Source organism: Anoplophora glabripennis, unplaced genomic scaffold (genome assembly GCF_000390285.2).
Source record: "Anoplophora glabripennis isolate ALB-LARVAE unplaced genomic scaffold, Agla_2.0 scaffold37, whole genome shotgun sequence".
NCBI lineage: Eukaryota > Metazoa > Arthropoda > Insecta > Coleoptera > Cerambycidae > Anoplophora > Anoplophora glabripennis.
Window position 1 is genome coordinate 379,615 of NW_019416243.1, and position 27,084 is coordinate 406,698.

Sequence of the window (27,084 nt, forward strand, 5' to 3'; positions counted from 1 at the left end):
AAATGTGGATTACAAAAAAATATTTAAAAAATGTTTTTACCAGTGGCGTACCACAATTTTCTTCGAAAAACCTTACGGTATAGTACGCACGCACGCCACTGAGTAACTTACAAAGCCAATCTTTTTCCTTTTACTAGGGGATTATCAAATTAAGCTATGGATAAAATTTCAATCTATTATTTTCTTTCTGTTCGAAAGTTATTGGAGAAAAACTAAATCTTTTGAAATTTTTTAGCGCCCTGTAGCTTGGAAAAGAAAACCCGTAGAGCATAACTTCATATGACAAAAATTTATTTTTTATACTAAAGAATCCACCGTTTAATTTATTCCCAACCTTTACGTTACACCCTGTATANTCCCCAATAAATGGATAGGTCGTGTAAGGCCAAGAGCGTGGCCTGCTCGTTCTCCCGAACTTAATCCGTTAGACTATTATGTGTGGGGGCACTTAAAAACCATAGTTTATTCCGTTCCCATTTCTGATGTACAGATTCTTCGTCAAAGAGTTGAAATTGGCTGTCAGCAAATTCGAGATATGTCTGGTATTTTTGGACGAGTAAGAGAATCCATGAGAAAGTGCATTGAAAAATGTATTGGGGGCAACATTTCCAGCACCTTTTGTAATATTGATTGTTGTTTATTACTTCTTATTACTTACTCAATAAATTCTTTAAATTCCTAAGTCGCAAGTGTTTTTTTATTATTGTTAAAACAATGTGATATTTTAATATCATCTTGAAAATAAACAAGTCTTTTTTTAATGCCTATTTGACCATTTTCGGTAGCTGAGTCAAAACATACTTCATAATGTTTTTGTTATTTTCATTTTCCTATGTTAGCAGAGGGAAAAAGGTATTTACAAAAGTTTTATTTACGGAAAAATAACAAGAGCTAGGAATAAAACACAAGAGGGTAATTTAGTTTAAAATAAAATGTGGATTACAAAAAAATATTTAAAAAATGTTTTTACCAGTGGCGTACCACAATTTTCTTCGAAAAACCTTACGGTATAGTACGCACGCACGCCACTGAGTAACTTACAAAGCCAATCTTTTTCCTTTTACTAGGGGATTATCAAATTAAGCTATGGATAAAATTTCAATCTATTATTTTCTTTCTGTTCGAAAGTTATTGGAGAAAAATTAAATCTTTTGAAATTTTTTAGCGCCCTGTAGCTTGGAAAAGAAAACCCGTAGAGCATAACTTCATATGACAAAAATTTATTTTTTAAACTAAAGAATCCACCGTTTAATTTATTCCCAACCTTTACGTTACACCCTGTATAGTAAACATATATCTTATATTTATGTACAATAACCATTCAGATTATATTATTTCTAGTTTATACTAACATGTTGTTTTCAATTAATGTAATGATCCAATTTAATGCTGGTCGTCTAATACCGTAGTTACCTATTTAATTTCAGCTTTAAAATTGCATGAATGAAACATTATACATTTTTATTTATATTTTTATTATAAATACGTACGTATATATGTACAAATCATTTTCATTTTATAAAAATACATAAAAACTTAAAGTAGTGTCGTTGTTAGTTTTTAAATGAGCATTTCAATAAATTACGTATAATTTTGTAATAGATAACTTACTAACACTATAATTATATTATGTAACAGTAGGTACACATGAATAATTGAAAATTCCTATTTCTACTTTAATGTGATCATTATGGTACATACATGATAGATACATAAAGATATCTATACCAGCAGTAAATATTTTCGATATTTTTGTTACTAGCTTTCATAATAAAGATAATCGTTGCAATGGAAATTATTTTCTTACTTCCGATTCTTCTTCAGATAAATTCGGCAGAGGAGAAATTCTGCTAATTGTAAAAAAGGTGTTGATTCTAACTTTTAATCATAATTCCGTTGTTTCTAGTTTCCTGTTGGGTGGTACAGGCAACGTCTGGTATACGTTTTGATTTCTGGAACTGTGAGAATTCTGTTGCATTTGCTGGACAGAATTTGTCGAATCTTCACAACCAACAACATTTTCGTCTAGTGAATCATGATCTGATGTTTGACTGAAAGAAAGAAATAATCAACTTCATTTTATATTTATATTTCACTCTCATATAGTCATAATCAATTTTAGGAAACCAAAGTAGTGATTTGTAAGTAGATATAGAGTGCGCCAGAGAGATTAAAAGAACCTTAAATTTTGGAAAATTTTACAGATGTATTTTCACTCTTCTCTTACTAATTTCGAAAAGGAAGACGCTTGTTAGGTACTTTCTTTATTAGCACGATAGAAGTATATATTTGATATGAATTTTGCCGTTTTTTTATTTTTTGGCAAGGACAATAACTTTTATTTTTCTGTCATACTGAATAATTTCTCGTGTACTACCACTTGAAATAAGCTATCGAATTCTTTTATTTCATTTAAATCAGAGCCCAATGTTGGTTAACATTTGAAATGACATAAGGTCAATGTGAGGGAGCTTATACTTTGGAATAATGACAAAAAGAAAATAAATAACGGCCTATTAGATCACGATTGGTATTGGTTTTAACACTTTTTTTAATTACTATACTACTGTCACTTTATCAGTCGACATCTTAAAATAATCCAAAACAATGTAAAATCCCAACAAAATTTAACCACGAATGATATGCATTAAATGAAAACTATATATATGTCCGAGTCTGTTTTCGTCGGGAGGATTGCCAAACAATAGTTTCAAAGCCACGTGCTTATTATCCGTGTTTGATCATTGTATACTTCATTGGAATATGTAAAACGACCATAACTTTTATCGAAATTACCTATAAATTTTCTTGTTAAATTGTATATCTTTGAAAAATTGTTGAAGTGAATAAGAGATAGAAACTTGAATATAAAGTATTTGTTGCCGTTATAACATTGCAAAACATAATTTACACATATTTCTATCTTATACAAATTACTGACGTATACATTAGAAATATATCTCGTTTAACATATCTTGTGTTTAAAACAACTGGTTCAATTTCTACAATTTTCTGTTAAATTAGAAACAACATTGGTCAAGACAAATTTTATTTTTATAAGAAAAAAAGTAAAAATTTTAAGCTAGTTCGGAATGAAAATGATGCACAATACAAATCCCTCGTTCCTTTTGAGAACCTTTATTATTGCAACTTAATTTAGTCGGGTGATACTTTATATTTAAAAACTAAGTATTATTTATATTGCGAATTAGTATCAAAACTGTTTACACGCTTTACATGAAAATAAGACTTGATGCTCTAGTCCTCTAGTACTAATACCTAATGTATTATACCAACCTGAATTCGTCAGCATTTTTGTACCATTCATTTTCATACGCCCTCAACCAGATTGGATTGCTTCCTTCCATGCTGTGTTTATTCGTGTTGGGTACTCTGCCGCTTATCATACTGACCCCTCTGCCATCAATTTCTGAATCTGCACTCACTAAAACAGATTAATATGAAAATACCTTTTTAACGTTATCGATTTCTAACGAACCATAGGCTGTCGCGGTAGCAGCTTTCAGTTTTCTATGGTATGTTTGTCTTTGGTTTATACACAGAGCTAAGCACAGAAACAGAAGTAAAAGTAGGAAAAGGCAGGAAGCTGTAAGCCAAAATGTAGCACTGACGTTTTGCATCTGTGATTTGAGCGCAAGTGTTCCTCCAGGTTGCGTATCCAAAACGTTGAATTCCTGGAACATTTTAAAATTAGAAAGGAATTACTTCACATAATTAGATATTTTTAAAAGAAGTTGCAAAATTATTTGGGATCACAAAATATATACGTAATAAGATACTCGCAACAATTAAGGTCTTACTAGGCTTTGAGTCATTATAGCTACTAGATTATTCAATAATTTCTTAATAAGAATTCGAAATGAAAATGTTCCTTTTACAATAGCTTATCTTGTTGCTGATGACTTCAGAGGGGCATATTTTCTGAAAATTTTAACCATATATTTAATGTTTCGTGGTCAATAATAAAAGTTCGCAGTTTATTGTTTTTTAAAACTCATCAAAATTACTATAATCATAGTTTTTTTTAACACTTCAAACTTTCCACTATAGCAATGGCGACTTCAATTTAGCATTTTATTCTCAATATTGTTTCCTCATTACACATTATTGCTTAAGTAGCCAAAGTAGCATTTACAAAAAATCGATAAACAGTACCTATCTTTTTTTGCTCTATGCTTTTAAATCGCCTTCAAATATATACATTACACTAAGAAAATTGCTTATAGAAGTGAAATATATAAGCTTAAAAAGACACTATTTATAAAAAAGTTGTGAAGAAAATACATGGAGGAAAGACAAGGATATGCCTATGGCAGAGAAGAACAAATGATTAATTAATGGTTCTCTGAGGTAGCCAGTGATAGCAAATATAGTCAGAGCACAAAGAATGAAATCTAGGAAGATTAGAAGAAGAGAAAGTGAGAAAACAAATACTGGCAAAAGGGGAGAAATACTGGGCATAGGAAGAGGCAGTCAACATACCTACCAAATGGATACAAATGGTTGATATAAATTTAGTGTATATGGGAATAAGAGACTACAGAAGAAATATAAGAAATAAAAAGGAATGGAATATAACGTGTAATCAAGCCATGGACCTTTTTGGCAGCGCTTAATGCTACATTATATAATTTGATGTAAACATTTTATCCCCAATATCAATATTAAATTTGAATAATTGCCCATATTTTGTCACTAAGGAAAGATGTGCCAAATTGATAAAAAAACAATTAAGAGGGTATAAAATATATTTTATTGTTATTAAGAGATGAACAGAGAACATAAGTAATAAGTATATTAATAATTTGGTTGTTGAGTTAATTAATTCTGAATTTACTACAAAATTTCACAAAAACTAGTCGTCCGATTTCAGTTTCCTTATTTCATTGAATAATAGGTAGGTACGTAATTTTATGCACATTCAAATGATATATTTGAGACTATGATATCCAGGATGTCCACAAATTTCACCGACAACGTTTGACAACATATTCACGACGATAAATAAATACGATCTACGAAAAAAAGTTAAATAAAAACCTTTTGGTTTTTGAGTTACATGCTTTCAAAGTTGTCAAAAATAAAACTAATTTAATTAATAACTTCATAACCCTTTTACCAATCGCGTTAAAATTTGGTACATTTATTTGGACTATTATTGCGTATTAATTCTTAAAGTTTTAGTCAAATCGATATACTGGGTGATAGTTTTCTCCGGTTACCTCCCCCTCTTAACGGTCAAAACTTTTACAGTGGTCGTATTTTTTTAAAAAGGTTAGCAACATTGAAATGGTCGTTTTATTTAAAAAAATAGTGTCCTTTTAAAAAGTCGCCTGCAGAAAGCCATTCTAGAGAAAAATGGCATTATTTGCAGGTCTGTACGTTTCGATTTGTATAGCGGTGTCACGGATTTAAAACTTTGAGTTCAGTAGACAATGAAAATAAGATGTCGATTGCTGTGGCTATCAGGGAATGTCATTATTGTCGTATTTCTTTAGGTTCTCATCACTCTACACATGCAAATTATGAAGTGTTCGCAGTGTATCAAGACAATTAAACGGAGTTATAAATTTTCATAATTTGCATGTGTGGAGTAATGAGAATACTAAAGAGACGAGAATAATCACATTACCTGATAGCCACAACAATCAAGATCTTGTTTTCATCGCCTACTGAACTCAAAGTTTTAAACCGAAACATACGCATATACTAATAAGTAATGCCATTTTTCTCAAGAATGGCGATATTAATATAATATAGGCGATTTTCTAAAGAGACAATATATTTTTTTTTAAATAAAACGACCTTTTCAATGTTGCCGCCCGCTTTAAAAAAATTCGACCATTGTAAAAGTTTTGATCTTTTGGCGGTCAAAGAGGTCCGAGAGGTAGCCAGAGAAAACTATCACCCAGTATATCGATTTGACTAAAACTTTAAGAAATAATATGCAACAATGGTCCATCATCATCATCATCATCATCATCATCTAGTGGTTGGTCCTTTAAAAGTCCCATAGCGCTGCGGCCTAATTAGGCCTATTGTGCGTCCCACTACTAGTCCTATTCAGCAAGTAGATTTGTCCTTTTTACAAAGTCCAAAAGCTTCCTTGCTGACACTTCTCTCAGCTCCTTGGGTTCCAAATAGGGTCTCCCAAGGAGCGCCATTCTGCTACGTGCAAATCCCGGGCACTCGCCCAGGATATGCAGAGAAGTTTCATCCGCCGATTCACATCCTCGGCAGACCGGACTGTCTACAAGCTTTAGTCTATGTAGATGTTTCTTAAAGTGACAGTGTCCCGTTATGAGTCCTGTCACTCTCCTGAGCCGGATTCTATTCAAGCTCAGTAGCTCATTCGCTCTTCCCTTCGAAGGATACTCCATAAGCTCCTTAGAATGGCTATGTCCTGGCCTTGAAGTCCAGTATTTCCTATGTTCTGTCTCTGTCCATTTGCCCAGAGCCCGCCTGACCACACTGGGAGATGTGCCACAGAAGGGCTCCGGGCCAATGAACACTGTTTCGGATCCCTTCCTCGCAAGTTCATCCGCTTTCTCATTTCCACAAATGCCTTTGTGCCCTGGCACCCAACACAGTCTGACTGTATTGTTGGTGGCCAGTTCAGTTAGCATTTGTAAACAGTCCCACACCAGTTTTGAACTTACCTTGTGTGCGGCTAAAGCTTTAATTGCAGCTTGACTATCAGAGAATATATATATGAGTTTACGTCTATAACCTCTACGTACATTCTCTGCCAGACACGCCATTATTGCGAAGATTTCTGCTTGGAATACAGTAGGGAACTCCCCCAGACTGTAGCTTGCAACAATGGTCCAAATAAATGTACCAAATTTTAACGCGATCGATAAAAGGGTTATGAAGTTATTAACTAAATTAGTTTTATTTTTGACAAATTTGAAGGCTGGCAAATCAAAAACCAAAAATTTTTTATTTAACTTTTTTTCGTAGATCGTCTTTATTTATCGTCGTGAATGTGCAGTCAAACGTTGTCGATGAAATTTGCGAATACCCTGTATGTTCTTGAAATAAAATGAAAAGGTAGCCGCCAAGTAATGACTTTGGAAAATTCATTCTTACATGGAAATGCTTTGATGTAGTAAAAGATCATCAAACCGATGAGTTTTTTTCTTTGTATAATAATGTAAAGAAACTACACTTAATCGCGCAACGCATAAAAATATTAAATAAAATCTAACCTTAAATAGATCGTCTAGTTTTTCAGTATTTTGATCCACCAACCGCAAAACTTCATCCACTTCCAAAATAGAATTATCATTTCGGTTTACCAAGTGTAAGTACAAATCCGTTCTTGTTTTATCCACTGTGCCATCATGATTGGCATGAACACGAAACTCGTCAATATTAACGATTGCTCCAGTAACGTTACCTAGAACCCTAAAAAATTTAATTAGTCGATGGTGGATTTTGAGCAAATATTATATTTACTCTCTGAATGCCTCTATGCGACTTCTCAATTCTGGAGGATGCTGTCGCAATACAAAACGGACTCTTTGGTCTTCTCGAAGAAGATATATAAAAACCCTTGCCATGTCTTGTAAACCTCCAGTATCATTAGCTAAGACCTACAAAGTAATATGTCTTAGTTCTAGAAATAGTTCTCTATAATAAGCGTGATTCACACATTTTTTTTAGTTTAAACAACTGTTTTTTTCCCTAATTTTTTATGTGATTGGAAAGCACATTGAAAAAATTGCAATTGAAAAATTCAAGGCGTGTGACATCAATGGCTTTGACTGTAATAACCAATCGAACATAAAGCGCCTAGAAATGTTCGCAACATATTGCCTACTTTGTTCGTGACTAAGCGTTCACCTAAGTTCAATTGTAATTGGTATATGCATTTAGTGACAAGGCTATTATTTTCACTTATACACATAATACAAGCTTTTGTCAACCCGAATTCTGATAGTTTGTTACAATCCTGTGTTTAAGGGTTTGAGCTACATAAGAATATTTTTTTTAATCGGCCGAGTATTAAGATATAGGTAGAGAGAAGAAAATTCTAAATTACAAGTAATTACGGATTTTGAATTTATATTGTATAATCGCATTTTCATAAAATAAATTCAATTTCAAAACATTACCTTTGTTACTTCTTGAATGACATTTGTATTAATTCAACCTTATGCTAACGTGTCTTCATTGTATACTTTAGAGTTACCTTAGCAGGAAGTTAAAGGAACGATTCTAGAAAATAACAAGGGATAAAAGTTAGAGTTGGTGAGCAAAAAAACAGATCCGGAAAACTTAAAAACTTACTAAAGAAGAAGAAGAAACTTAAAAGATCTAATACCAAACTAATACCAAAGTTCTAATAAGAAAATGAAAACTTTGGTAAAGGTTGAATAGAGAAAAAATAGAAGTCCAGAAAAAAATAAAATAATTGTGGCTTCAAGGCATTCACCAGGACTACACAGTAAATAAAGGATGTCGCAAAATTACGCAACAAGTAATATTAAAGGGAAACAGATTTTTAATTAAAAATTGTAAATTTTTTATTTATTCATAAGGTATACAGTATTGGGTTATGTATGGAATAGTATATCGGATAAATGACTCCACGGCTTTGATGGCTCACTCTTTTGTCGAAATTTTTTATGACCGTTTTACATGAATGCGGCTGAATTTCGTTGATAATTTCCTCCTTCAAGGCGTGGGTGGTTGTGGGCTTGTTGGTATAAACCTTAGACTTCAAAAAACACCAATGGCGTTAATTCGTATGATCTGGGCGGCCAAATTTTGATCACAAATAATCACACAAAATTACACGACTGGGAAATAACTCATGCAGTAATTGATCTGTTTGTCGGTTGTACGGCATATAGCAGCGTCTTGTTGAAACCACATGTCGTCTACTATATCTTGCATTTTAGGCATAAAAAACTGGATTAACGTTATTGCCTGATCAGTCACAGAAGACTGGTCCGATGAGATCCCCAGCCCCAAATCCGCACCAAACAGTAACACATTGAGGGTGCAGTTGTTTCTCAACCATCCCTTGTGGATTTTCTGAACCACAAGTGATAGTTTCATCAATTAACGAACCCACCAAGATGAAAATGACCCTCATCACTGAATATGATTTTGTTCGAGAAATCATCATCCACTTGTTGTTCCATAATCTATTCAACAAACTCTCTTTGTTCTGCGTGATCAGTAGTCTTCAACTCTTGAGTCAATTGAACTTGAATGAAGATGTAAATCTTGAGAATACGCTGTAGAGAGCTTCTCGAAATGTCCAATTCTTGACCACGGGGTCGAATTGATATTCCTGAACTCTCAGCAATACTCACACGAACTGCTTCGATGTTTTGTATTGAAAAACTTGTTGTAGGACGGCCAGAGTGTAGATCATTAATTGATCCAGTCTCCCTAAATTTTTCCATTAATCTCTTCACAGTTGATGAAGTTAAATCACTATTCCAACCATATTTTGTAGGAAAACTGCGCTCAACAATGAAAACGCGTTGTTCTTTCGTGTAATGCTCCATTTTTAATAACCGCGAACTGTCAGATGACAAGCTGTCTTTTTTTTCCTTCGCAACACTTTACCACATCAATAGCGTAAAATTTAAATCTTGGGTGAATATTGGGACATCCGATATAAATATCGATGAGAGAACTTATAGCTGGTTTATTTAGAATGAATGAGAATATATTTTTACGAAATAGCAACAGTAGTGTTTGTACGAAATGTTGTTGTTCATATAAGGGCGAAGAATTATTTTTACCAAATTTTTACTATTGTTTTTAATTGTAGCATGCAATATGGATCGTAGTAAACTCGAGTTTTTGGAAAAATTATTTATTTTCATATTCCGAGAATTGTATGACATATAACCGTGAATTGTATGACATATAACCCTAATTATTTGTCAGTTCTGAATTTTGTCACAAATCCATAAAAGAAGTTTAAATTATTTGAACTTTTTTTAGATATGCTTGCCATTTTCATACCATAAAAATTGCAAATTTAATATGAACCAGCCCTTAATCTCCGGAATTGGAATATTTTATGAAGAAAATAGTAATATGTTTCTGGAAACTCCAGAAAATCTAAACCAATGACTTAGCAATCAGTTTTGCGGTTCGCCTCCATTCATTTTGAGTTTGTATTAATTATTTTAATGAATTTTATTCTTATATTGTTGTAATTGTTAACTTTAAACATGTACTAAGTTGTTGTGCCTATCAGCTTAAGTACAAGTAACTGTATCTAGGAAACATATAAATAAATGTTACGTCAACTGTCAACGTTCATATAAAATTATTTGTCCTAACCCAAGGAGATCTTCGGGCTCCCAGAAAGACTACACGTAAACAATCAGTTCGAGAACTGTTTAATCAGAAAAAAGTATAAATGTCTAACCATAAAATCAAAATATCCTTTCATTCCTTGCTGGGGATCAAAGTTCAGCTGTACGGCGCCCGTCTCTTTTTCCACTAAAAATGGCAATCTTTGTAGATTTTCCAAGCCTTCCGTTAACGTCATTTGTATCCTTCCAATTAAATAATACGATATAACAGCATTTTTCTCTATATCCGCGTCTTCTGCTCTGACATGCATGAATTTTGTACCAAAACTGGTGGCTGTACTAACGCCTCCAGTAAAGATTCTGTGAGTAAATTTAGGAGCATTATCGTTTACATCTATTACTTTAACTACTACTTTCAACTGAGTGTCATCGTTGGAATCAAAAAAACTTTCATTTCTGGGAATTCTGGAACAATCTTCAGATGCTTTGACGAGTAACAGATGTGTGTCTTGTTGCTCTCTATCTAGTGGTCTGGTAACCTAAAAAAAAATGTTTAATTACTAACCAGAAATTTTAACTAATGTAATATTTGTACCATTAATGTGTGATCCAATGAGTTCAAATAAAACAGTCCATTTTCATTGCCACCTATAATATAATAGCAGATAGGAACTGGTGGGCCATCAAATTCAAATTCATCTCTATCAATGGTGTCCGGTAGTCTTTTAATCTCACGATTTGGTAGTTCGTTTTCTAAAATATAGTTGTTTTCTTTAATCTAATAATGCAATTTTTTTTTGTGAGCTAATAGTACATTCTTATAATAAGGGTGTCATTTCATACACACTTTTTTCCGGAAATAGATAAGAGAAGAGATGATAAATTTACAATCATATTTTTTAGCACCATTTAAAAACCTAGACCTAGGTATTTTAGATATATACTTGTGTCATGTGTTGCCTAATAATATGTACTAGCTTAAAGTAAGAATAACAAAATTTTTAAGAAGTTTCAAAAGCAGGATGTTCATCCTTTCCATTTCTGAGATGTCTATACCTCCTTTATTACCATTTTTAGAAAGAAGTTGTTTAAGGGAGACATCCTTATTTTATTACGTATTAACTGTCCTAAGAAACAGGTGATGAACAATTTAGGACTACTCTCTGTATAGAGAATTGAAAACATAAATAGAATTGTTTTTTTTTTCATAATCTTACCAATTTTGTAAAATCATGCATCAATGATTAGATTTTTATTAAATGCATCAAAAAGTACAGGATAAAAGTAAAATACATAATATCGCTTCTCTGGAGGAACATTATAGAATGTGTTAAATAAAAAATGTGTTGGGATTATTATAAACAGAAATTTGAAGTTACGTTATTGTTCTTCCTGACAGAAATTTGAAGTTTACGTCATTGTTCTTCCGGAGAAGCGATATGTACTTTATATGTGTTTAATTGAAAAGACATGTCCCTAATAATTCAAAAAATTAATATTTCATAATTATATTGCACAGACCTTTCAGGTACATCCTTTTAGTACAAGAACTATTTGTACTAACCTGTGAAATTCACCGTGAACTCATCTAATAAAAACTGTGGTTGATAGTCATTTATGTTACTGACGTACACTGTTAAATCTAAATCAGAACTTAAGGGTGTTGGAACACCTAAGTCATAAGCTTCTATACGTATCTGAAAACACAATAAATTATTATTAAAAACTTTATCTGTGGTGCTCTATTTACATCATATATTTTTTGCTTCTTTCTGTTTAATGGCAATCTCAACTCTAATATCCCAGATACAGGTTGCAGGTGAAAAAATTTCCAATGTCCGGCTGGATCAGCTTTAAGTCTATACCGTATTGCCCCATTGGGACCAACGTCTTCATCTGTAGCTAAAATTTGAATAAGGGCACTTCCAACGGTTGCATTCTGTAACAGAAATTTATTCGTACGTATAGACGAAATAAGTAGCTAATAAGATAAATAAAAATTGTTCATTAAGAACAGTAAATAGACAAACTAGTAATGAAAAATTAAAGGCATTGTGAAAATGGACTGAAAAAATAATTATGCATATAAGTTATAGAAGTCGGAAATTAATATAACAGAAAAATAACAAACCAAGTAGACAAAGTAAAAAATAATAATAATTAAATTGATGTAATAACAAATTGAATCTTTAAATACAGGCAATTTACTAACCTCTGGAATTCTCAAAGTAGAATTATGAGGCGGACTGACAAACACTGGTGGATGGTCATTGTAATCAGTAACACAAATTCGTATTGGTTCTTCCACTAAATGGCTAGGCATTCCTAAATCTTGCGCTCTCATAACCAAAGTGTAATTACCATGTCGACCCCTTAGAGACGTGGTTGTTTTGATATCCGCCGACCATTCATTAATTTGTTCTAGGTCAAAGAGGTTTTTCTGATTCCCATCAGCTATATCAATAATTACCTGCAAGTAGAATTATTATATTATTATTATAAAACAAATAAAATTAATTGATAAAAAGTAAGTTCTTCATAAAAACATATTTTTTTTACCTGTCCATTAGATGTGTTGGGATCATCAACATCTGAAGCATGAACTGTCGTAACTGATCGACCAATTTCATGAAATTCTGTAATATTCACACAGTATGAAGGGACGTGTAAAAGAGGTGCGTTGTCGTTTACGTCCAAAATTGTAACACTGAAATGGATATTTTGTGAATTTATTTCATAACAGAGAAGCTCACTTACTTTATATGTTTAAAGGCATTCCTGCTTTCACCGCTGTTAAATCCGTACTGATAATTATCCCAAGCTTCTATTACTAATAAGTAATTAGCTTTTTCCTCTCTGTCCAATTTGTCAGCCACCTTCAATATTCCGGTATCGGCGTCCAAACTAAACTTGCCTTCCGATGATAATCTATCGAGAAGGTAAGTAATTTTTCCAAACTCTCCCGAATCTGAATCTAATGCTTCTAATTTAGCAACTTCTGTCCCTGGCGGAGTGTCTTCTGGTACCTTAATGGATTTGGGCTCAGTAAGGAAATAAGGATTGTTATCATTTTCGTCCAAGACTTGTATAAACAATTCAACTCTTGAAGATCTAGGAGGATTACCCGAATCCAAGGCTCTCACCTAAAGAAACGCTATTGTTTAATAAATTCTACAATTTTGGGAAATATAATACCGTTAGGTTTAACCATTTATGAATTTCATGATCGATTTTACTAGCAACTACAATATCACCGTTATCAGGATCTAAATGGATGAGAGATGCTATTTCAAAAGTACCATCTAAAATGTAAGTGATACTCTTGTTCTTGTCCAAATCATCAGCAGCTATGGAACCCACTAAAATACCGTGCTTGCTATTCTCTGCAACGCTGAATTTATAAAACGGTTCTTTAAACTTAGGGCTGTTATCATTGACATCCTCTACATTAATAGTAATGGTTGCTAAAATAAAAACCTATGACATTTTTTATGTTTCTGCACCTGTTTAAATATTCTTACAAGTTGCGATTTGAGGTCCAGTTTCAGAATTAATATCTTCCACAATTATTCCAACTTGGAAAGTTTCTACGGTTTCACGATCTAGACGTTTAGCAATTGATAAAATCCCTGTAGGCCGGTCTAAATGGAAAGTACTTGCACAGTCATAATCCAAGGGTTTTAATACAATTCCCCTTTCGTTCTTTGCATAGCACGCATTCAGGTCAATTCTATAAATGAGCTTAGCTGTGGTATCCAAGTCTTTTGCGTTTATTTTAGTAATAACTGTTCCTACCTAAAGATAAATGAAAAATGTATTTAGACGTTTTAATAAAAAATTATTGACTACTTAGCAATTTATAGATACAAATAATTTTTCAGTAAGTAATTTGTGAACAGAAATATGTTTCCACAAATGTCAAATTAATATAACAGTAAGAATATGACCTGAGAAAAAACTAATGTAAAACTTGTTTTCATTTACTTTTTGATCCTAGAAATTGATTATATTTGATGTCATATTTTTATATGTGATCAAAATGTTGGAGCCAATATAACTGGTTCTAATTTATTGGCCAATTTTGGTTATTTCTAGTGACCTTTATTCAATATTTTCGTTTTGACGTTAGTATTTAAATGTCGTATTTTACGTATGCAAATATTTCACGTCTGTGAAATATACGAATACGTATAATCGGACGTTACTTCACGTCCGATTATAGCCGACTTCGTGAAGTATGTGTACGTAAAATAATATTACATCTAAAACTGCATTTTTCAGAAATGAGTTTGTAAAATAAATTTTATGGGGAAGTCAATAGAAAATTACATTTCAATTGGTTTTTAAATTATACAGGGTGTCCGGAAATACCGTTCGAATAATTCTAGGGGTGATTCTACATGTTAAACTATGAAGAAAAGTTCATATGAACATAGGTCCGCAAATGCGTCATAAGGTTGCTATGGCGATTCAAAGATTGCACCGGGATATAGGTTTTATTTTATATCTCTGGAACCGTTTCAGATAGCCATCTGAATTTTGGCATATGAATTGCCTTTAATAGTAGGTACTTTTCAGTGTTTTTACTAAATTATTATTTTAATCAGGGGCGTACCGACAGGGGAGGCCTCGATTTAATTTGTTCACATTTTTATTAAACGTCATATTTTTGCAGTTTTCTTTAGAAATTCTGATTCCGCGGTATAAATGACATAAAAAAGGTATTCTTGTAGAAAACCTGTCAGGCTAGCCGTTTTCGAGAAAATACTCTCCAAAGAAAATAGTGCATGCATGGTCGCCCAATAATAAAAATTTCTACATCAAAGTAGGCTTATGTCGGTGCTAAGTTGAAAATGGAAAAAGGTCAAATTACTGTAGTTACGGTAAACGAATTTGACATAAGGTTTAAAAATAAAGTTTATTCGATTATTATTGTGTTAATAACAGTGTAATTGAAAAAAATCATTGTTCTCGTCTTTCAAAAAATGCCGGAATACTCTTTTGCTGAAATGGCCGACATGCACTTCATGTATGGCAAAGCAAACGGTTGTGCTTTGGAAGCTCGGAGGTTGTACCAAGAAACTTTTCCAAATCGCCAGCTTCCTTCTGATAAACTGTTCAGCAGTTTACATCAGAGATTAAGAGAAACTGGTAATTTTACGCCAAATAAGAGAGATTGTGGACGAAACCGTACTACCCGAACGGCGCAGACAGAGGAAATTGTTCTACAACAGATTGAAGCTAATCCAGGTAGTAGCACCAGAAGAATTTCAGTACAAACGAATATTCCCAAAAGTGTTGTATGGGAAATTTTACACGAGGAACTTTTGTATCCATACCATTTGCAAAGAATTCAAGCGCTAAAACCTCGGGATTTTTTGCCTAGAGTGGAGTTTTGTCAGTGGATGCAGATGAAATGCCATCAGGACCGTCATTTCCTCGATAAAGTCTTGTTTACAGACGAGGCAGGATTTACGCGTGAAGGAGTGGTAAATTTTCATAACAATCATATTTGGTCAGATGAAAATCCTCACGCGATTTTCGAAGCTCGATTCCAAGATAAGTTTTCCATTAATGTTTGGGCAGGTATTATAGGAAATAGGTTACTAGGACCATATGTTATGCCGCATCGTTTAGATGGGCCCGCATACTTACATTTTCTACAAAACACTTTACCAGTTTTGCTCGAAGATTTGCCTTATGGATTAAGATTAGAAACATTTTTTATGCACGATGGGGCTCCAGCCCACTTCAGTTTATTAGTTCGACAATATCTAAATCAGACTTATCCAGATCGGTGGATTGGACGAGGTGGACCCATAGCTTGGCCTCCCCGTTCGCCGGATCTTAATCCGTTAGACTATTTTCTATGGGGTTATTTAAAACACTTAGTTTATTCAGTGATTGTTGACAGTGTACAACAACTGGAACAAAGAGTCATTCATTGTTGCCAAGAAATACGGAATATGCAGGGTGTTTTTCAACGAGTTAAACGTTCAATGAGAAATCGTTTAGCCAGTTGCATTGAAATGAATGAACATCACTTCCAACACTTGCTGTTACTAAAGAAGTAACATTCAGGTTTAATAATAAGTCACTAGTATTATTTGTTTCTGTATTGTTCCCTGTTTTTTTTTAATTATAAATCTGTTTTCCATTTACCGTTTCTTTTTTATCACTATTTAACAATACCTGACAGGTTTTCTACAAGAATACCTTTTTTATGTCATATATACCGCGCAATCAGAATTTCTAAAGAAAACTGCAAAAATACGTTTAATAAAAATGTGAACAAATTAAATCGAGGCCTCCCCTGTCGGTACGCCCCTGATTAAAATAATAATTTAGTAAAAACACTGAAAAGTACCTACTATTAAAGGCAATTCATATGCCAAAATTCAGATGGCTATCTGAAACGGTTCCAGAGATATAAAATAAAACCTATATCCCGGTGCAATCTTTGAATCGCCATAGCAACCTTATGACGCATTTGCGGACCTATGTTCATATCAACTTTTCTTCATAGCTTAACATGTACAATCACCCCTAGAATTATTCGAACGGTATTTCCGGACACCCTGTATATCGTTGTACTTACAGGTGCATTTTCCTGAACAGTGACTATTCCACTTTCGTAAATTATTGGATTTTTGTTATTTACATCCAAAATCGTAATATTAACAGTTACAGCTGCTTGAAGCTGGCTATTTCCTGGAGCTCCGTCTATAGCTAATACATTTAGTGAATAGTGCATTCTTCGTGGTTGAGTAAGATCTGGATCTAAGGATGCTCCATGGGCAATAGATATGATACCAGTTTCTGCTCCAATAACAAATTTATCAGCTGCTCCTTTCTGGATTCTATATACTACGTGATTATTTGGTGACGATCCATCTAGGTCATATGCTTTAACCTAGCAGTTTTAAAAAATAATATTTAATGCGATATTTATTTATTTAAGATTATGTTCAGTATGGACATTATAGTTTACCTGAAGTATGGAAGTTCCTCCTGTTAAAATTTCTGGTATCGACTTATTATAATATACTGCTTCAAACATGGGAGAATGATCATTGACATCTTCTACATATACAAAAAATGGAGCATCACTAAACAGACTAGGTCTTCCCCAATCTCTTGCTCGTACGGTTAAAAACAAAGTTCTAATATTTTCAGATACTGAACCGTTTAATCTTTCAAAGTCTATAGGATGCTTTGGTTTTATTACTCCCGTAATACTATCAATTGTGAAGTTTTGCTTCCACTCTCCAAAAACGATGTATTCAATTTCACTGTTTTTTGTACCTACACAAAACATGTTTTCATGTATAGTAAATTGTTCTAATTATATTAACATTTAAATTTTACCGTTTAAGTCAGCATCCCTTGCTTCAGTTTTCAAAGGATGCTCAAAATCCATTTTGTTTTCTAAAAGACGTGCTTCATATTTACTTTGCGTAAACAACGGAGCATTATCATTAACGTCTTCAATATTGATAATCAACTGGACTGAATTTCTGTTACCACGTCCAAGATCGTCTCTGGCTTCTACTGTCAGGTAATGTCGGGATACCTGTTCTCGATCCCAATTTGGTCCACCAGCAGTTTTCACAGTTATTATGCCTGATGTAGGATGCAAGTTTAGCCTAGAAATGTTAATATATTGAATTGGGAATATTTAATACTAATTTTTAACATACATGTAGTCAATACTTCCTGCTATATTTGTATATCTGATACCTCGTGTACCGAAATTTCCAGAATCATCATCAAGAGCTTGAATCCAAGCTACAGTAGTTCCAACATCGCAATTCTCTGGTACAAGAACCTCGTAGATACTCTTAGTAAATTCAGGAAAATTATCATTTCGGTCTAATATGTAAACAGTAACGGGTATCTCACTGAATTTTGGATTATGTTTAACAATTTCTTTGGCCACTATAGTAAGGTTTATCATTTTCGTTCTCTCATAGTCCAAAATTGTACTGTTTTTAACACGAATAATAAAGTTAGCTTCGTTTACAACTTTGCTTGGACTTATGTCAAAAGTATCACCAGCGCCTTTGACGTATAATTGGAAAGTACCATTGATACCCTATAAAATATTGTGGTGCATTATTTTAATGGGTTACGAACAAAGAAAAGTTATATACCTGATCGTTATCATATACTTCCGGGAGAGTATTTCCTAGAAACGTAAGAGGTGTGTTTATGGGAGCATTTTCAGCTATTTCACATTCGTAGTAGTCACTGAAGAATTTTGGAGTTTCATCGTTAATATCAGTGACCATCACTGTTACTTCTGTGGTAGCGGTAAGGGGTGGTTTTATTCTGCTACCAACTTCAGTTGCCTAATAAGCAGACTAATGATGAAGAAATCATAACACCAGTGAGAAGTAGTTTCAGTCAAAAATAGAATTACCGTTATCTGAAGAATGTATGTCCCTGAACTAATTGGCAATTGTTCTCTGTCCAAAATGCTCGCTGTGTAAACAATTCCAGTATCATTTTCTATTTCAAATATGTCGGAAATCCTTCCTAAAGTGTTAGAAGTAAGAGAATAATGTATTTTATTATTTACTCCTCGATCACCATCTACTGCTGTGACTGAAAATAATGTAATTCTTGAAAAATTTGTTTCATAAACAAATATTTATTGAATCAGTTAATGGTACAGTATTGTGTGTCACATGTTACACATTACATCTCATGCTGTTAAATAAACAGATTCAGATTTGAAACATGATTTAATAAAAAATGTTTAATTTTATCATTAATTTAATCTAGGCAAACCATCTAGAAAACAAAGATAGAAAATTAAATATTATTATTGAGATTCAAATAATTTTATATCCATACAATATTAGAATTTAGTAACTATGTACCTTGTAATACCGATGTACCAATTGGACTGTTTTCCTCAATTCTAGCAACTGGTGTGACTCTGACAAATTCTGGAGGTTGATCTTCTACATCCTCGACCTTCACTAAAATGGCCGCTGTACCAGTATTTACTCTACCTTCTTTGGCTCTGTCAATTGCTAAAATTTTTAGTTGATGAACAGTTTGTCTTTCATAATCCAGAGCTCCTGTAAAAACAGAAAATATGTGAGGATAAGAAAGCTGATTAGGTATTCGTTTTTCTTATTATTTATGTATCATCAAATTTTTGAAACCAATCTACAGGAATGTATAGTTCGATTTAATTTTTTTTTAATGCAAATGCAGAATTTCGGAAAGATGAAGAAAATCTGTGATTAGATCTATAGTCTCTTAGGAATCCAGATGTGACAATTAATGATAAACCAAGAATTTATTACAATATTAATAAAGAAAAGGAAGAAGAAACAAATTAATATAGCAAATAAAGCTCTAAAATGAAGATGAATAACATGAACAGCAATAATTAAGCGTAAGTCATTAGTAGGTATATATAATAAATGGGTATTACCTATTAGACGCACCACAGCTTTTTCGCCCACTGTGCTTACTGAAAAAAGTGGTTTGTCAGGGTCCATCTCTTGCAAGTGGTACACCACTTGACCGTAAGGTCCTTCATCGGCATCGGTAGCTTCGAGGGTTGCAATTGTTCGAGGTTCAGTATCTTCCGGCAGGCTAATAGATGGCTGGTGATTCTTAAATATTGGCGTATTATCGTTGACATCTTCGACTAGTAATAGCAGACTTTGAGTAATGTAATTGCCATGACCCAGATGGCTATCAGTTAATGTTAAAACTAAAGCATATTCGTCTCGTTCCTGAAATTGAAAACATGTCAGCTAAATAGAAGGATGTCTTATAACCTTGCACATAAAATTATTTAAATTAGAAGAACAAGATATTAATTATTATTATTTTTTTTAAGAATGTGTATGCGACTTTAGGGTTGATGAGAAGAGCTTGATCAGCTTTCAAATGCTCGTGTTTTTTTAAATTCCTCCAGAAACATTGAAAATATTAAAATTTGGTGCAGTGATTTACTCATTTATTTCCCTCTATGTAAATTTTGAAAAAGTACTAGAAGGCAATTCAAAGTTTCAACTGTCAGAAAAAATGATTTGTCATTAAAGTAAATCTTATATTAGATTTGGGTGGACCCTTTCCACTAAAAATCTTTCGTGTTTGGATACCTTTTGAATATCTTTTGTAAAATAAATGTATTGTTTATAAAGTCGCATTTATATTGAAGTTAGCTATATGGATAAATTCCATAATTACGCTGAGAAGCTGGAGCAACTTTTTATCAATAATCTGTCGAGTTTTTACTACATTTAGACACAAACGATTTGAATATGATCCAACCAAATTTGCAAATTTTTATGAACAAACATTTTTTAAGTTACTATGATAAAACTACACCGAACTAAGTACATATTTTCTATCAAGCCAAACGAGATAACAATTGTGCTGCAATTTTAAATTTTGAAGAATCATAGAACCCTTAGGAATCATTTTAATGAGCTGAATTAGCCCTGAAAGTTTATTGCAAGCTTACTGTATAAAGACTGGGAATATTATTGACGTGAAGTGCGAAAAATTAAAAAAAAAATAATAGAATCTTAGAAAGCATACAATAATCCTGTGTACCAATAACAAAGTTTGATCGTTTGACAACAACACAGAGGAGCATTGTGGGTTGCAGACTTACAGTAAGCTCAGATTTGGATTGCATTTCGTAAGCATTGTTCTCCATCGTAAAATTTTATTGTAAATTGTGCATAAAATATAAATATAAATTATCCCAAGTAGATTTGTTTTGAAAAATATGTTATTAGAATTTTCTAAATTAGGAGTGATATGGTGTTGTTCTTGAAGTATCCTAAAAAGACTAAACAGGTCTTTATGTTTCTTTCTATCTATTTTATTACCGAAGATGGTGGAAAGGTCCTCATAAATCGATTTACCCTACACATTAAAAATATTAAAATATTTTCGCAGTTAATTTTCATATAGATGCCTTATTGGATTCTCATTTTGACAATACTGAATGTTAAATTAAATCATTGGTTATTTCATTGATATTACCATCTTTGAGTCATGCAACTATATATATTAAGTCAGAAACCGACAATTTCATAATTTATTGAAACATCATGGTTACTATTAAAAACACAATTTTAGTGTATTATTACAGACAACTGCAAAACAGCCATACAAAGGCAATTAGACGATATTAAATAAAATTTAAACTAGGTATATAAATTGTTCAAACTGTTTCGTATATTTCAGGAATGATGCAATTTATTGGAAATTTTTCTCATAGTCTTGAAATGCGTTTTGATTAATTTTGTACTTTTTCTATTTTAAAATATCCTGGCGTATGTCGAGTGTATATTTTTAAGGTGGTTATCGCTAAATTTTAAATTATTTCTTATATTTTTAGCTTTTGAGTATACTTTCTAAAGATTGTATTCAGTGCTTTTATTTGTATGAGAAAATACGTTTCTTAATATTATTGTTCTGTCTGAAACATAGAAGTCTTGATACCTATTTCACAGTTATAATAGCTGTGTAGTGAACATTTTATGACTTCTATATAATCGTTCGGATAATTTTTAATTCCTAATGAGAAATATAAATTCACGTTGTATAACGTACCTCTCTGTCAAGTTCTTTGTTAAGGTAGACGTTCGCTTCCGAGGGTGAACTGTTCTCGACTCTTATTACATCACTTCCTGGAGACGATCGCACTCCAAATTTCAATGGATCTCCGTCCGCATCATATCCTCTTAATCTATAAATTAAAGTACCTACAACAATGAAATAAGATTAATATTTTTGGTTTTTAATTTATTTTTATGCTGATAATTTACAATTTTGCACAAGTAACGTGGTATACCTATGTGCATAGTATGTCTCTGTATTATGTTCACTAGAAATGTAAAAGTTAGTAAAAAATATTGACCGCACTACGAATGTTTCAAACGAAATTTTTAAGGCTTTTATACTAATGCATATTTAAAGTATCATGGTTTTCTGAGTTGTTATTCCGTGGCTTATTTTTTTTATTTTAGCCAAAGGATAACAACTTGAAAACGATGTACTTAAATATGGTATAACAGCGATGTTGTGACAACTTCTGGGAGCTGATTCGTCAATACAAACAAAAAATCAAGAGTAAAATTTTAAACATAGAGGTTTCCTAAGAGCTTTCTTTCAGAGACTGGAAATAGAATGCAGTTTTAAATCCATCAAAGACATACATTTCAAATTTGGTTATAGTCCAGTTTCGTCATAGTATTACCACTACTATTACCAGTTCTAAATAATAACTTTGTGCCTTTTTTTCACAGAGTGCACCGTTGATGGTTAAAAGTTCAAAAATCATGACAATGACAAGTGAATATTTAGCTTTTAAATTCTGGCGTTCACCAACGTGTCTCCGAATTTATTAAATGTCGTTCCAATCAGGAAAGTGTGGATCTTATATTCACTAACATTAACAATCTTACTACTCTTCTCACTACCTTTTCTTTTCTGACTATCGATACTAGCATAGGTTCACTTCTTTTTATGGTTTACTTACTATGTGCCTCTAAGTAAATAAACTGATTTTCAATTTTTAAATGCGAATTATGTTGCCATGATTAAAAGTTTAAACTGGTTCCAAGATTGTACGGATTACAGTCATCTTGATGAATTATGGCGTAGCTAAAATTAATTCCATTACAAATGTTATAGGTACCTTATATTCACTTCCATGAAAATACTTAAAGTTTACAAGAAGAACTCAATCAATAAAAAGCTTCATAGTGAAGACCGAAGACACTGGAAACTTATCTACATAATTCATTGAACCTGCTCTAATAGATTGACTTGTTTCTCATGGAATGCCATATCCAATTTTAAAAATCGGTTCGTTGGTGCATTTTTTTAAACAAATTCTGTTGATCCAAGTATTAATTCTTCCACACATCTAAGTCATAGAGCTGCCCAGTCATCGATAATATTTTTCCAACACTTGGAATCGTGTAATTGGTTAAACTGCACATGAACTCTTACAGACTCGTACAGACCAAGTCAAGCCATTCAGTTAGTCCAGATGTGCATATAGTGTGCCTATACCTTTAAGTCATATTATGTACAAATCTACTATGGATTGTGGAGTATTATCTGATGACTCTAAGATCGCATCTATTACATCCATTATAAAAAGGGCGTTAAACGTTGTAGCAGCAATTACAGACCTATTAGTCTCATATCTGTTCCTTGAAAGTTAATGGAACTTCATACCAACTATTCAATATGGTTTCTTACCCGGAACATCTGTGGTATCCAATTTGCTTCAGGTTCTAAATTTTAAACATTATATATGGATTCTAGTGAACCTCTGGATATAATTTATTTACATTTTTGCATATTTTTGATAACGTACCAATATGAAAATTGTTGTGTAGGCTGGAATATATTGAAGCACATGGAAAATTACTAGATATCCTTAGTAACAGGCAATTTCCAGTACGTGTTGGTAACTATCACTCTGAGCAATAAAACGTTTTAAGTTTAAGTCCTGGGTTCTCTCTTATTTTCAGTATCGGTCCTTACAAGCAACTATGCAACTGGATCGCTTTTCTATGCCGATGGCTTGAAGCTTGACTTTACATTAATCGTTCCTATTACTCCAAATGTTGTGTGACGCATATACTCAAACAGCTCTAAATTACATTTCACAAATGAAGGTCACTATCTAATTAATGCGTCACAGTATAACTGACTTGACGTTACCAAGATAAGATTCGTTGAAGTGAAGTGCCCATGTATTCAAAATTGTAAGAAAATGTAACCAATTAATTTATATGATTTATAGATCTTCCCAAGAGCCTAACACGATTACTTTTATCAAGATTTGCAATACATATATTTTATACGTCCGCAATTTGAGTTTGCTTTAGTTTGTTTGTTTTAGAAGGTGTATTAGATTTTAGTATAAAACACATCTTACACACCTAAATCTGCAATCTTTGGAGGGTAGGAAGATGCGTGGTGATATCTTCACAATAGCTGTAGACTAGAACACATCATGTAGGATTACGAGCTCATTATTTAAAATTAAAGAAGAAGTGGTACTATAGTTTTTTGGATGTTGTGCCGAGGCCTTTGTACCTATTCGCCGTTACTGACTTATATTGCATTTTTTTAGTCTTTGACCCACCCCTGTTGTCCTCGGGCTAGGGTTTAGAGGGCGGACCCGCTTTCAGGAGCCCTAGGCCGCTCTGATGCTCATTCCGGTTCTTATTGTTGGTTGTAAGGTCGTTATGAAGCGAACCTATCAGATAATTATGGTCTTCTGACTTTCTGTAGAGGTCTCTGCAACTGGTCACATGTAATGCTTCAAAACGTTTCGCCGATCTTCACTGTCGGCATCTTTAGTGGTGACCCTACCAAAGCATCGCTGTGACTCAGTCGCATCTATTCATAAAGCAATTTTAATCTATCTTTAATATTATTAAAGATAGATTGACCCAAAATTTGTAAGTAAGTGTTTTGAAATAATTGAGCATTAAATCATTGTTACTTAACAACTGTTCTATGGTTTTTAACTCGTATGCATTTCTATATGCAGTTTTCCACTTGCTTCCTTGAAATATTATTGCGGTATCATTCTGTGAACTCATAAGCATAGTTTTACATCCGAATTCATTTACAGCTTTTGCCTGTTTTTAAAATTATAACCAAAATTTGCGGCCATTCAGCTATTAATAAAATGTTATTGAAAGAGGTCATTAGTTTATTAAAAAATTTCTTTTCAGTCTAGTTGAATATATATAATAATAATAATTAATAACTACAGATAATACATTTCCAATTAGAACTTTTATATTTTGACTTTTTTCCTGAATTACTTCGCTCTCGACTAGAAGCTCAAAAACCATAGCATTGTTTGAAGCAAAACCAATAAGTACAACATAATTAATGTTGCGCACAACTAAGTACTATTTAATTTAAACATATGACCAAGTAATTTATAGAATATCTTCATAATTACGTATCTAAAACAATTGGAATATTAGAGAAAAACGATTAGCTTTCATGGAATCACCTAAGATATAGTGACAATGGTGATTCTAACATTATTGTGTTTTTTAAACTTTTATTTACGAATAAGCAAAGCTTTAGTTGGCTATAGTATCCAATTCTAATTATTCTTAGGTAACTGATTTAAGATTGTTTCGGAAGGAATTGTATCTAGAAATATGTTCTGTTGTTCATTTTATTTTTATTTCTTTTAATAGGTATAATCAACCTTTATAGTTTGTCACAACACCATTGTTAACTATAAAGCTAGCAATTTTTCTGAGTGAATTACATCTCTAATTTATTTCCACTTTCACTTTTGCTATCGCATGGTTTAGTTCAACATCGGAGGCTAGTGACATGACATCATAAAATATATCAGAGTAATGTATCCAAAAATAAAAACAATAGATTGAAATTTTGGTTAACCAAATACATTGTCTAGTCTATTGTTACTGAGAACAATAGACACCGTTATAAACGGAATTTTAGCCGATCACATATAGTTTACAGTAATAGACGATTTTTACCTATTATTCCAATTATTTTGTTATAAACCTTACCTACTGGTGTATCCACACCTTCTTTCAGTCTTAAAACAATTTCAGTTTGTCCGTCTATTAAGAACCTAGGAGGCCTGTTACCTTTAACAGAAATAACACTATATAACAACACCGCGAAAAGGTAATGAAACCTTGGGAAGCATCGCTTGCTTTTAAATTTGATTTTTATAAAATATCCACAAAATGTTCTTATAACATTTTTGAACTTTTTACAACGATTATCCATTCCAGTGGTGTTTGTAATATGAATGTGACGATAACGTGACTACATTTTAATGCTTGGGTTCTCTGTTTCTTCACCGTGTCTTCTGGGGCTGATGGTAACGTTGTTTTCGATATCACTCTCACTGAAACAAAAGGCATGGAATTAGCAAATGTACATATTTAATTGCACACATTTATTCTCTATTGTTGTATATAATAAGTGTCGTTAGGGAACCGAATACGCATTCACATACATATAGAGCAGTATTACTAGAAGATTTTAGAAACATCAGATATAAATATAAATTACTTTACAGATGTTAAAAACCTGTACCATTTCAAATTATTAATATGAAAAGTCGGTATAATCTTTTAGCTTTCTATTCGTTATAACTCTTTTTTTTATAAAATATATAAAATTAAAATACTATTGGTTGGTTTTGAAACATCTTTGTATACTATAGAGGGGTGTTTCTTAAACACACTATATTAACAAAGGACAAAGGAACTTCACAAAGGAGAAGACTATCGTCTTCAGTTAATCTTCCGCTACAAAGATCTATTCCATATTATTCCAGTATGTCGATAGACCTAACTTGGAACACTATCTAGGAAAAAGTGAAACAATGCCAATAAACGCAGATTTATAATCTTGCAGCGTTCTTCTTCAGCCACAACCTTGTTTCTATCATAATCCGAGAACTTTGAGAAGGCACTATATACTATATATACTATAGACTATATGATGACAATGTTAAAAGAGTAGTATATTTTTGGTTGAAAACGCATCAAAACATTTTTCTATAATTTAGTAAAAAAATTAATAAAGAGTATGTAAGTATTTTGTTGAAAAACGGATAGAATAATAAAACTACATTTATATCTTCAATTTAATTAGTACATATTTGGAAATAATACATTTATTTTATTCTTATCTTTTTAAATAGTTTCCTATATTTTATTGTTATGATTTTATTATTCGTCTAAAC

General features: G+C 32.5%; 1 protein-coding gene across 1 annotated transcript; it reads right to left on the bottom strand.

The window, feature by feature from the left end:
* Positions 1–1,715: 1,715 nt before the first annotated feature.
* Positions 1,716–26,117, bottom strand: LOC108913345 (cadherin-23). Its single transcript, XM_023456026.1, has 24 exons — positions 25,892–26,117; positions 21,912–22,063; positions 19,765–20,071; positions 19,199–19,402; positions 18,736–18,920; positions 18,467–18,664; positions 18,014–18,408; positions 17,682–17,959; positions 17,305–17,618; positions 16,912–17,226; positions 13,835–14,108; positions 13,509–13,777; positions 13,071–13,456; positions 12,873–13,020; positions 12,526–12,783; positions 12,064–12,252; positions 11,878–12,010; positions 10,966–11,066; positions 10,427–10,852; positions 7,483–7,619; positions 7,233–7,431; positions 3,500–3,695; positions 3,298–3,445; positions 1,716–2,051 (listed from the first exon to the last, which is right to left on the bottom strand). Exons 1-24 carry the CDS (start codon positions 26,115–26,117, stop codon positions 1,886–1,888), a joined length of 5,604 nt encoding a protein of 1,867 aa, XP_023311794.1. The 3' UTR covers positions 1,716–1,885.
* Positions 26,118–27,084: the final 967 nt, after the last annotated feature.

Bases quoted from the DNA above. Each gene is read 5' to 3' on its own strand.
- LOC108913345 (XM_023456026.1), bottom strand. From the start codon at position 26,117: ATGGATAATCGTTGTAAAAAGTTCAAAAATGTTATAAGAACATTTTGT. The intron at 17,960-18,013 runs GTATGTTAAAAA...TAACATTTCTAG, and splicing joins GCAGGAAGTATTGACTACAT to GCTAAACTTGCATCCTACAT. The intron at 7,620-10,426 runs GTTAGACATTTA...ATTACTTTGTAG, and splicing joins AAGGATATTTTGATTTTATG to GTCTTAGCTAATGATACTGG.